General features: G+C 41.4%; 1 protein-coding gene across 16 annotated transcripts in view; it reads left to right on the forward strand.

Moving 5' to 3' along the window:
• Positions 1–12923, forward strand: part of SLC6A6 (solute carrier family 6 member 6) — a 93832-nt gene that overhangs the window by 66191 nt on the left and 14718 nt on the right. For all 16 annotated transcript variants that reach the window (XR_007379347.1, XM_048957658.1, XM_048957655.1 and 13 more), the window contains 4 exons: positions 4312–4444; positions 7407–7541; positions 9437–9540; positions 9654–9778. Coding sequence is in view for 15 of the 16 variants with exons in the window: in XM_048957658.1 (XP_048813615.1) it covers positions 4312–4444; positions 7407–7541; positions 9437–9540; positions 9654–9778 (497 nt within the window). In the remaining variant the exon portion in view is untranslated. The remainder of the gene's footprint in view (positions 1–4311; positions 4445–7406; positions 7542–9436; positions 9541–9653; positions 9779–12923) is intronic.

Genomic DNA, 12923 nt, shown 5'->3' on the forward strand with positions numbered 1-12923 from the left:
AATGCAAGAGCCAAAGTACAAAGTGCAGAGCAGGTCTTGATGAGCAGTTTGTCAAAATACACTGGAGATCAACGTGAGGGATGGGGTGCAGGCTGAGAGAACAGCTGTTTTCCCCTTGCCACAAGCACTGCCTTTACTTGCTGAGTGACTGATACTTTCCCAGGTGTTTTCCTCCCTTGTGAGTGGAATAGAAAGTAAGGAAAGATTTGCTAAATGGCAACTTTGGGTATTTTGGGAAACTTGAAGGCGAGTTATGGGAGAAGAGGAAGCAATTCTTACTCCTTTGTACTCTCCCACTCTGGTACTCAGGGTCTTGAATCCAAGTGAACAGCTGTTTTTGTGGGATGTTCAAAGGTCTCAAGGCTTTGGTAATAAGCACGTATTGCCATCACATACAGTTGCTCTCACAGGATTTTAGGAGCAGTGTGTTCATCTTAGTTTTGTGCACTAAGTTTGCTCACTGGTCCTCTTGTACCATTCAGTAGCTTAGGAGCTTCCTGATGGGGCTGCAGAGTTGTCCTCCTGTCCCCAGGAGCTTTTGTTCCTGTAATGCATAAACTTAGCAACTGGCTTGTCTCCATGAGGCCCCAGCAGGTATGTCTTCTTTAGGAGACTGAGAAGGTAACTGATCCCATGAAGAAGAGGGAGTAGGGCTTGGAGTGGGAAAGTGAGTGGTAAAAGAAAAAGCATGATAAAAGATTGAAGAAGCCAACAAGATGGAACAGTAGTAGGAGGTAGTGCAAGTTAACATGGGAAATGAACTCAAAGGCAGGAGAGCAGCAAGGTGCAAAGAACATGTGGAGAGCTGGTGGGATCCCTTCAATGAGATCCAAAACTTTGGACACCAGACACCATGGGTAACCCTACAGTAGGTACAAGGGGGCAGGGCACCCTGCTTGTGGGCTGGGGGAATTATGTCCCCATGGATGTGGAGCTTTTAGTTAAGTTCCCTCTATAATAAATCAAGTTTTTGCCCTCAAAACTCTGCAAGCTGAGCCAAATCCTCCTGTAGGCACTGCCTACTGCATGTAGTCAGACTGGGGGTGCCCAAAGCTGGAGAGGAAATTCTCGGTTCTTACAGTGCTTTCCTTTCCACCTTCCCCAGACAAATAGGTTTGTGCCCCCACATTTCTTTAGCACAGCAGAGCAAAGGTTGTTCAGCAACCAGTGCTTGCTCAGGCAGCTTCCCAAGTACTTTGCAGTCACTTTAACTTTTGTTCTCAAATAGCGGTTTTAAACATCATGAACTAAACTCCTCCCTGGAGTTGTGCCAGGGAGGGATTTGGCTCCATACTACTAATAATACAGACATACCGTCCGTAGCTCAGAGTTTCATCATGAGCAAACTGTCCTTAACAGATTGAGCTGCCTTCGGGACTCATTGCTCTTACAGGAGTATTAAAAATAGCTGTTCTCTCTGCATAAACAACTGTTGGTGTCTTCAAGGAAGGACAGAGAGAGATCACTCAGCACTGCTGTCATTAAAGCAACGTAGATTTTACAAGGCCATACTACTATACTTTATGGTTCTGAAATTAAAAATAATCTCAAGAACTTTATGAGCACTTTGCCATCGTAGACAATGCCAGCTGCCAGCCAGCCAGCTACCCGCATTGAAAGGACAGGTCAATAAATAGCATTTAACCGAAGATATCCATCTGCTTTGTGGCACAATTAATTCCAATTTAATTTAGGGGTTTGAGTATTTGGTTTCTGAAACCCAATGCTGTTTTTATTGCGGGAGATTTATGTAGTGTCCTCATCACTCCTGCTTTCTGCAGAGATATAATTGACCACACTGATGCATTAACCTCTTCATGTTGAACAACACGTGTCCTCAGCCTGGCTGGACATATAGTACAGCCTGACATTTCAGTTCATTTGAATTAATGTTCTGTACAAATCACATGCTTGCTTGAGCAGCAATAAAAGGGGGTTAAGCAAATCTGGCTTTGTATCAGGGACTTACCTCTTGGTATCACATGCTTCAGGTCTTACTTCTGAAGATTTTATTTTAAAGCCCCAAACCTTAAAGGCTTACACACACATTAATGCATAAAGGATAATTGTTATGGGATAATTATGGTTGAACAAAACCTCTGATTGTCTGGTGCTGGCCAAGTGTTGATAAATATTGGGTAATCAGCAGACTTTTTTCATCCAAATCCCAAGAAAGACCATCACATGCTAATGGCATGTAATCTTGAGGGGAGCAACACAAAAACGAGGTAAATCGAGGGCAGCTGTCTCTGCCTTTGGGGGTAAATGGAGAATTTTAACAGTTGTTTCATGTTCTCCCTTGTAAGAGCTTTCTGGTACGTACTGCTTCAGCGTTAGCTATTCATGTCTGTCAGGGTGCTTCGCCTTTCCTGGTATGTAAGTTCTGGATGCATTCACTTAATTAATGAGCTGGAATATCCTTCAAAGATTGTGTAACTCTCCTTGTTTTGTTTTTGTTTATGTTCTAAAGCCAGTTGCTGCTCCTGTTACATTTCCATGCTATACATCACTAGACGATTCAAGAGTATGAACAAAGTTCAGGGATTCATGGTTGCAAAGAACTCCGCCCCAGCCTGTTGCCCCAGTGATATAATATTAAAGACAGTTAATGACAGCATCATGACTATAAATTATAATTAGCAACAAATTCATGCATACATAGTATGAAGTGAGTTGAGTGAGTGAGGTGAGTGAGCTTGGCTCAGTCTCTGCAGCAGTGGGTTGTGTAACAAAACTGAAGAGGTATCGGCATAGCCTGGATCCTACAGCTTCCTGAAGTTGAATTTTCAGGACATTACAAATCCAGGTTGAGTGCTTTTTCTGCAAAAAATGTTGGTTTAGGTTTCATGAAACAGTTTTAACTCTGAGACCCCACTGGTAATTCTGGGTGGATTCTTTAAGGTATTGAGCTTTTGTGAGACCAGAGAATTCAAGATAGAGAAAGGCAGCACATCACTTTGTGTGCTTGCTGCCAGGCCACAGAGAAATAACATAGCTGGCTCTCAGTGACCCGTGGGGTACCTTCCAGGAGAGCTGGGCAGGGCTGCTGGGGCATATTCTGGGTGAGACAGCCATTCACTTCTAGTTCCCCTAATAAAAAGCAATGAAATCTTAACTGAATGCATTCATAGATATCCTTATCCTGAAATGTGTTTGCAGTTAATTACTCATTGCTTCCTGAGAGCTAGCTCTATAGGCTGCCTTTTACATTTTAGTATGAACTGCCTGTAAATTGGAAAATTGGCATCTATTTCTTAAAAAGCCATGAGAGGTTGCAGCAGAAATTTGTCTTATAAATGTGATTTCTTCTTTTGTGTATTCACAGTGAGTTTTCCTTGATTTCTTTACTCTCAGGTGAACCAGGACTGCAACTCTATGCCAGACGTTCATTACTAAGGGGTTTTTCATAACTGTTGAATAGCTGTGCTGATTAGGGCAGACTTACCCTGTCTGGTGCCATTAGTCCTTTCCCATAGCAAAATGCACACACGTTCAGGGAGAATAAAGTGTTTGATGTGAGAACACATTCACACAGGTAATCCAAGTGAATTTGGCGAACAGAGTCACAAAAACAGATGGATGAAGGTTTGAGTCCTATTAAGCTGGTCAGTTCAGGTTTTTTTCCAAAAACTTAATTGCAAATTTTCCATCAGTGACTTCATTCATTATTTTTTCCTTTCTAGTTGAAACATACAAACAAAAATGTTTAATTAATTCAAGGAAAAAACTGGCCCTGGCCCTAATCCTTAAGACCCATCTTAAAACAGGAATCTTTTTATTTATTAACCTAAGTAACAGAATACAGTTCAGCAAATAGTTCGTGCTAGTTCAGGGTATGGAAGTGGTCACTGAGTGCAGGCAAGACAGTGCTTGTGTGCAGGGCCATGGGGGGTAATGGAAAGAAGAAAATGGGTGTAGAATAGTAAGAAATGTCTGTGATGGAGCTAGGAGGTAGGCAGTGCTGGGGCGAGTTTATCTTAACACCTTCAAGACAGCAAATGCAAAAGCCACACTGATTTCAAAATAGTTTCTTACCTCATACTGAGGTAATTGTGGGCTGCTAAAAGAGCTTAAAGTGAAATGCTGTGCAACATATTAAGCAAAAGAGTGCCACAAAGCTAGGGGAGATCTAGGCATGCAGAGCTTAGTTTCGTTCGCTTAAGCTGTTCTGAATTAGCAGGCAGAAGGCTGAGAGCTACCCATGCATGTGCTGCCCCAAGCACCATCCTGTACTTGCAGACATCACAGCAAGACTCAGTATCACTCTGCTCATGCATCTTTCTTTTGTTCCGATTCCTTTCATACACTCAGGCGCAACGTACTGAGCTTGTCCTCAGGGATTGAAGATATTGGTATTATCAAGTGGGATCTGGCACTGTGTCTCCTCCTCGTCTGGGTGATATGCTTCTTCTGCATTTGGAAAGGAGTCAAATCCACTGGGAAAGTAAGTGCTCGTTCACCCTTTTTATAATCACTGTAGTTAGTGGACGGCAAGGATACGAAGTAATGTTCTTCTTAATTATGCTCATAATTTCTTTGCAAATAGTTGTATTTTTGCACTGAATAAAGCAGGGATTTGGATTCAGCTGCCACTGGAAAGCCGGTGCCCAAAATGCCTGAGTCAAGTAGCCGTTCCTGGATTGGCATCAAGAAGCAGACAATGGCATGTTTTACTTCTCTGAGGACAAGCATCCTACTGATGCATGTAATGAGCTTGGAGAGTCTTAGGCTTACGATGCACAGAGCTCTGCACTCCCTGCCCGTGCTCTCGCACCAGCCAAGTTCATTCTCAGTGTAATGGAGTGGATGTTAACATAGCTGTGGTAGGGATGTTTTAAGCCAGTGGAAAATGCTGGATGTGTAGCATTTTTGAAATGCTGCTTGCTTACTTAAGAGCTCTGTGTAGACAGAGAAGACTAAACTTAGGTGCTTGTTTACAGGCACTGTCCTTAACAGAGATCCTGGATATTCTTTTGATTTAGGCTTACTATGCGCACTTTGGAGTCATGTTTTTCTTTAAAGGATAACAGTTACATCATCCCTGCACCTCATCCTACTCCAGTGCAAGAAACAAATTATAGCATTCTTGGCCAATCACTAAACAATTTGAAGCATGGTGTTATCCCCTTGCATACAGTAGTGCTTTTAATCCTAGTTCCCTGAGAAAACGCTGTTGAAGCCATGTCTCTCTCCTAACTTTCAAACCTGTTGGTTGAGTCAGTTTTTTGGGTAAATTAACAGAGATAGGGAGGTCTCAGGATGTGAAGCTCCACACGTTTCTAGTCAGCTGGGTGGAAGGGAGCGACTGTTTATGTCCTAGCTGAGAAGAAGCTAGAGCGTGAACTCACCTTTTGTTAGACCTTAGGAAGTTGGGAGCAGAGAGCAAATGAGAGCTCCTCAACTGCAGGAAACACGTTATTTTGCAGTTTTATCTCCTTTTGTGTTGCAGAATCAACAGGGAGACAAAATTCTCTACAAAGCTGGTCCTTATTAGTTCCACTGTTGACTAAACTGCTTATTTTATTGTCGTTTCTGTGTTGCTTTCTGTGATTTTTATCACGGAGCCTCATTAAAATCATGCTGGTGCCTTGTTCTGGATTCCTGCCAGTTCTGTCCACACCTCTAAAGTACATGTTGACAAAAATGTTTGCTTCTCTGTTCCTGCTGATTGATGTGACCCAGTGAGATGATGGTGTAAATTTAACAGTAAAGGAGAGCACAATAAACCTCCCATAGCAGTAGAGTGGAAGCACACGTTGCTCGGTACTTTTTGTGAGCCTGGTTTCTTCTTGGTAAAGGTTAAGGTGGCTCTGAGGGATTTTGCACGTTCCCTATGGCACATTGTTTCACATCCCTGTGAATTTAACAGGTTGAAAACAGGTCTGTTAAAATGAGCTACTGGCAGGTTTTACTTCGAGTAAACCCAGCAAAATTTTCATCTTACAAGACAAAGTTGGCAGTAGGAATTCACTGCCTCCTTTCCACAGTGCCTGAGCTCATGGGGGTGTGGAGCCAAAGCCCAGCAAAGCCATTGGAAAGTCTCTGGTTGACTCCATTAACTTTGGGGTCAAACAAAAGTAAACCGTAAACTCTAATGGAGCACTTGAATTATTTGAGAAGTCTAGTTTACTTTAGCAGATCACTGTTTATAGCACTTCCCTGGGTTCCAGTGTGTTAATGGCTCTTTGGAGAGTAGGGGGAAATAATTTAAATCCCGTAGTAGCATGTTGGACAAATAAACACTAAATTATGGGGAAAAATAATAGTTGTGTTTGATCTCTAAAATTCCTTCAATGTTAGAAGAGAATCCTTACCTGGAGGGCAAAGGCCACTTCGTAAGTGCTGTGTGTTCAGCTCTTGTGAACACATATGGGGATGTTTTTCTGGTAAGAAAACTTTAATTTATCATAGGCCTGGATCACATTAAAAATTAGAAAGCAAAGAAAACCACCTATAATCCATCAGCTTTGGTGGAAGTGGGCTAATGTGTAAGGCATATTATTTGTTAGGGGCAAATACACAGAGATTTCGAAAGAGGGATTTTAAAAAGACCTGTGTGAAAAGGTTTCCTTTTGTTTTACAAAACCAGTCTGTCACCATTGAATTACTATGGCCATGGAGGCTTTGAGTTCTCCTGGTTACTCTCAGAGGACACACTTAAAAAGAAAAATGGTGCATCCCAGGAGCTTTGCTGGAGCTAAACAAATTGTGGAAAACAAAAATATGTTTTAAATCAAGTCAGCAAACTGCAATTACCTGGGGGGGATCATCTGACTATGAAAAAAGACCTTTCATGGACTGTAGTGGCTCTTCACTGTAACACAGCAGTTATATGAAAAATGAGAGAAAACACTGGTGAGCAAAGAAAACAAGATGTTAGAGGTCAAAAAGTGTGGGTCTAAAGATAGAACTGTCCAAATGCATGCTAAATTAACCCTCGTGCTGGGGATTAAAGCAAAGGGCTCTTTCATCAAATGAAAGATAAGAAGCAGGCTGTTATTTAAATAGAGTAGGAATGGAAGTTAAAGATAATGAAGACATTCTCAAAACTGGGTGAATGGAACCTTAGTTTACAATAATGGTGTTGCTGAGTAAGCAGCAAGGGCAAAAAAAAAGTTATGGGACTGGAAATTACCACTGTTGAGGCTGATGGCAATCTGAATGTCTTAATGTCTTCAAGTTGAAGGGAAGGGAGATGCAGGAGCATGGACCAACTTATCTTCATCCAAATGAAGTGCTCCTTGGAATTGCCTGTAGGAGTGGTGTGAGGTTGCACGGCAAACAGGGCTGGCAGCAGAGTCACACAACTGAAGAAAACCAGAAACGGTCCCTGCATTGAATTCCTGTTGATGGAGGTGTAGCATCAAGTGCCACAGACTGACCGTGTGATTTCTTTGTATTCCCAGGTAGTGTACATCACTGCCACGTTCCCATTCATCATGCTCCTTGTTCTGCTCATCCGTGGTGTGACCCTGCCTGGAGCTGCAGAAGGCATCAAGTTTTATCTTTACCCTGATATCTCACGGTTAGCTGACCCACAGGTATGGAACCAGGAGTGGGGAGCGGGATGATTTCCTGCACAGAGAGGGATGGTGGAGGGTGATGGTGGTGATGTAATGGCAATAGATTTTTTCCACAGTCTTTTGAGGTCCAAATATAACATGAACATTAATGCTGGGTTGTATTTTCCAGAGATCTGCTTGAGAAGGTCACTTGTTATATGTGTTAATGCATCTTTCCATATGTATGTATGTGTGTGTGTGCATGTGTGTTTTTCTTTTTGTGTCAAAGGACTCTGAGGCTGTAAATTCTGTCCTGTTATTCAATCTCAGCTTTCTTGTTGGTAAGGTAAGGGAGATGCATTTTTTTAATGAGCGTAGTCTAGTTTCAAAGGAGAGAAACGTGAGCTTCACAGATGGAGCAACAAACAGCAACTGTGAGTACCAGTGTCACCTCAGTACCTACTGCTCTGAAGGAGGAGATTGGGAAAGTAATACGATAAGGTGGAGAAAAATGCTTTCTGAGGGGCAGAGAAGTTAGTTTGCCTTGGTGAGTGGCAGCTAGACTTACTCCATTTTCGTAGGCTATGAGGGTAAGGAGTCTGTGCTCACAAAGGGCAAGTATGGAGACATTTCAGCACACCAGCCTATAGGAATCATGTGAGAAATGCAAAAAAAAGCCACCCAAAAGTACAACCAAAGCAATACACTTGTTCCTAACCAAAAATAGGAAACTAGGAATCCTTGAAAATAATGAAGTGATTGTCACAGTGAGATAGAATAATGGCTTTCCTTGCTATTTCTTCCTACTGAGTATTTGGTTAAAATAAAACTCCACTGGTAGGTAAATAACTGAAGTAGAAAAAGTGCAATTGAAAGAAACACTGTGGAAATTTGTTTCATTCTTTAGTCATGCCCTCTATGTAAGATACCTTGTTCATAGGAGACATTATATTTTATGAATGCATCATCTTTTATGGGACTCCATCATTTTTATGATCTACTATTAGCCCTAAACCCAGACTATTAGCTGATAATGTAAAAGAGATTTGTGTGAGCTGGCAGGTCCCCTCCCTCAGTCTAGCACAAGCATCATCTCCAAGGACATACCACCTATCAAGAGGGTTCTGGAAAGCAGTGGTGGGAGGGAGAAAATAATGGTTGCAGTCTTGATTCTCACTTATTCTGTTTCTGTGGTGGTTTCTACTGATGCTAGCAGGCTTGCATTTGCAGAAAGAAGTGAACAGATGTAATTCAGTGGATGCATTTTGATGTCTATGTCTTTACTAAGCTAGTTCATATTGTAATGTTATTTACTTCTGTACATGTTTTTAAAGTATAATCAGAAGAAAGAATCATGAGACCGAGGTCAGATACGCATCTTACACAGTGCATTGTACTTTGCTTGTTCTTCCCCCACCCCTGTGGCTTTTTATCTTGCATTTAAACAGTTACAAAAACAGCTAGAAAATTAAGAAAATAAACAAAGTAAAAGAAAGTGTTTCTCAAGCTTTTCACATCCTCAGTTTAGTCACTGTCAGCTGATTCTAATTGAAATGACTTAAAACAGAAATGAGCAGTTTTATAAATACTTCTGCATTTCCTATTGCTCTGAAGCACAGTTACTGTTGCACCAACAGGAAGGATCAGCTGAATGACTAAGAGGCCAGAAATATTAAGCCTCTCTGGGGAAGGAATATTGGAACTGTTGAAGAGTTGATGTTCTTGTGGGTTGTGATGCTAACAATTCTCTTTTCCCTTCAAAAGCCAAGTTTGCAAATGTGATGTTTTCTTCCCCACCCTCCCTGATCCCATAGCTATCACCCTCATTGGAATCAATTATTTTGTTGATACTGTATAGTTTGAACTGTGTGTTTGTGCTGAGGGTTGCAATGAAGCAATGCTGTTAGTAACAGTCTTTCTGTCTTTCCCTTTAGGTCTGGATAGATGCAGGGACACAAATCTTCTTCTCATATGCAATCTGCTTAGGAGCAATGACTTCCCTGGGGAGCTACAACAAGTACAAATACAACTGCTATAGGCAAGTTTCCATCTAAGGGGGTTTAGTGTTTTAGCTAAATGATGTAAATAAAGTAGGGACAATGGGTTAATTTTTTTTTAATTAACTTGCTCCATGACATATGTGTGACTTAGGGACTGTTTGCTGCTGGGATGCCTGAACAGTGGTACCAGTTTTGTGTCTGGCTTCGCAATTTTTTCCGTCCTGGGCTTCATGGCACAAGAGCAAGGGGTGAACATTGCTGATGTGGCAGAGTCAGGTACGATGGTATTGGTGGCAGTGGTGGTGGGCACTGCCGCCTAGCGTGTGAGCAAAGTTCTGCAGACTCAATCAGCTAACATCTAAGCAATAAAAACAGAACAAGATTTCCCATAATCTCCAGAACAATAAGCACACTGTTGATTTGGGCTTTCATCGAGGGCAGTGATGGTTAGTGGGGTTGTATTAATTACTCTCTTGATTAACAGAGCAGTGAATATATTTCCTAGAATGTTCTAATCCATTTGAGTTGAGATGAGAGGTATGATAGCCATGCCATTATCTAGGGCCCAGAATGTTCATTGACTCAAAAATGTATTCCATCCTTCTTTTCAGACTACCTTTATTTTCATTCAAATGCAAATAGCCAGTACTGATGCATTTTTCATAGCTTACTTTTGCTTGCTCACAGCAGTGGGAGTATTATCTTGGCCTTCAGAGGGGACATACATGCATATATTCCTGAGTCTCACTGAAAGGCAGAGAAATGGGAGAGCCTCCTTCTCCTGCGTTCTGTGGAAGATGTCATCCACAGGGACTCTAGCTGTCACAGTCCTGCACTTGTCCTCTGTAGCTCCAGGATGAGGTTGATGTAACTGTGAGAAGTTCTTTCTGAAACTGGATGTACACTTTTATTCTTCCATTATTTCAGAAGTGTTCTCCCCATGAATGTTCAGCCACGCACGTGCAGCTGAAGGAGGCTAAATCCTCCCAGCTTGTGACATTTGTGACAGATGATGTTTTTTCCCCATGCATGTCTTGGCTGGGAGGGCAGGCGTAGCATTGTACTTGCACACAGCACAGGCAGGTTAGGTGGTTACAACTCAAATATAATGAACAGCTGTGATGCAGTCTTAAAGCTAATCGGACTCAAACAACAGTAATGTCATTTGAGTGCACCTTTGACATTTCTTTCTCATTCTTTTTTTTTCTTTCAATTTTAATTCTCCTGCATAGTATTTGAAAGCTTTTCTCTGGAAGCATGCTCTTACGAAGAAAATTCAATATATCTCCTAATCGTATGACTCCAGGAGTTAAGTCTTTAAGAAAAAATATCTCAGTTGACAGAAGCTAATGAAAAACTAATGACATTGGTGGCACCACTGGATTCTTGGGTGGTTGCAATTGGCGAAGCTCTTGCGAGTGCAATTAGTTCACACTTTTGGCCACCATGCTTATTTTGATCCCCAGTTGATTGCTTTGTTTGAAAACAGGAAGCAAGGGAATAATCCTATTGAGTGAATCATAAACAGCACATTTTATTATTTCTTTTTTTAAGATCTAGATGGATCAGTTCCAAGAGTAGCATTTTGAAATGGTTGCTTTTTTTTTTTTTCTGGTCAATATTTATGCTAATTTTGATTAATTAAATCTCTGATAAACAGGCAGCAATGTTCCTGTTGCTTGGCAATTTTAAGAATCAAACAATTTTGTAGCAGCGTTGCATTATTAACTAATTTTTTTTTAATGTTAAACTTAGTGTCTACCTAGTATTTTTCAAAGAAGATTGGTATGATAATCCCATCTTCATAGCTGAAACGACAAGGGCACTGATTGGCTTCTAAACTTTGCTTTTGGTCTCTTGATTATTTTTGTATTTATTCCTTAAGGTTTTCTAGTTCATTTCAGTTCAGCCCTAGTTGCTGGTGGCTGGGCATTGCAACCACCTCAGCAGTTCAGTGAGTTGTTCATCATCTCTGGCTGAACTTTGGCTAAATAGTAAGCCACGTTTTATATGATAGTAAGCATTACCGAGATTATCCAAACCACTTCCCATGGCCTTCTTTGCTGCCTTCCTCAGCAGAGGTCTGGTGTGGAGCTGCTGCAGACCAGTTAGTCCTGCTGGGACAAGCGTCCCAGGCCATGGAGGAAGCCCCATCCCAGAGCTGGGGCTGACTTCTCAGAGCACAGACATTCAGCAGGTGGTTCAGCCTCTTTTTTGGGCGTTTTCTTTTCTGATTTCTCATGACACAAGGTCAGAAAAAAAGGTGATCAGAAGCACTGCTGTTTGGCTCTAGCCCTGGGGAGAGGATACTGTCCACAGTGGCAGTGCCTGCTGCTTGCCCCCATCTCTGCCCAGAGTGTTAAGTCCCCTGTGACCTGTGCATGACACTGTTTATCTCCTTGTCTGCCCTCCTGCCATCCAGGGAACATCCATAAATTTGCCAGCAGAAGAATCTCATGGCCCCTTTTTTTTTTTTTTTTTTTTTAACCTGTGCCAAATTCAGCCTTGTAGCAGTGTTCCCAGCACACCTTGTCATCAGCAAGGAGTGGCTCCTGCTGGCTTCCACTGGCTTTAGTAGGCTTACACCAGAGTTAAATTAAACCCCCTTTGGCTTCCCAGTGAAATCAGACCTTTAATAAATAACATCTGATTTTAAAGGGAGAAAGCAAAGCATTGTAGACACAAAAAATATCATAGTGAGTCCAGTTTAAATTATACTGCATTTCTGTTTGACTGAAAGAAATACTTTACCACACATGCAATAACATAAAAGCTGCAAGAGGGATTAGGGCACTTGTTACTTGTCTGTAGTGCAGTACAGGGACGCTTGTGATGGCCAAAGCATACAGAATTGCAGCGGGTTTTGAGGAGAGCAGTTTTACATCTGTCTCGTAATTGCACAGATAACTGCAAATGCCATCTAGTAGCAGTTCTGCCTGAGGGAGGATCTCCTGTAGCCACTGAGTTGGGGGAAAAATAAAACTTTTCCTCCCCCCCCCAATTTGATACATTCACCATTTTTTTGGTATCTTCTGTCATATAAAATCTTAGCAGTGTTTCATTTTAAATAAAATTAGTTGCTTGATTGTTGGCTAATTTGTATTTATTTCTGTTCAAATATTTTCTGTGACTTAAAGTTTTCTTTAGTTTGAAAAAAAAAAATCATCTTTTTTTACCTCTTTCTCTTGCTTTTTCCATCTCTCTTGTTGGAAAGGAAAAGTGGGAGGTAGGAAGAGCAGCCTTAGAGATTTTTCTGCACAGGTCAGAGATCAGAGTTCTGTCCCCACACTGCAGCGGTTAAAAAACCAAATCATTTTTACCTTTGAAAATTATTTAAATCTACTTCAAAATTGGGAAGTGTTAAATCTTCAAGGCTTCTTAAAGCTGAGCTAGGTATTTCTGGGTTTAATCTGTATTTAAA

Source organism: Lagopus muta, chromosome 11 (assembly GCF_023343835.1).
Source record: "Lagopus muta isolate bLagMut1 chromosome 11, bLagMut1 primary, whole genome shotgun sequence".
In the NCBI taxonomy this organism is placed as follows: domain Eukaryota; kingdom Metazoa; phylum Chordata; class Aves; order Galliformes; family Phasianidae; genus Lagopus; species Lagopus muta.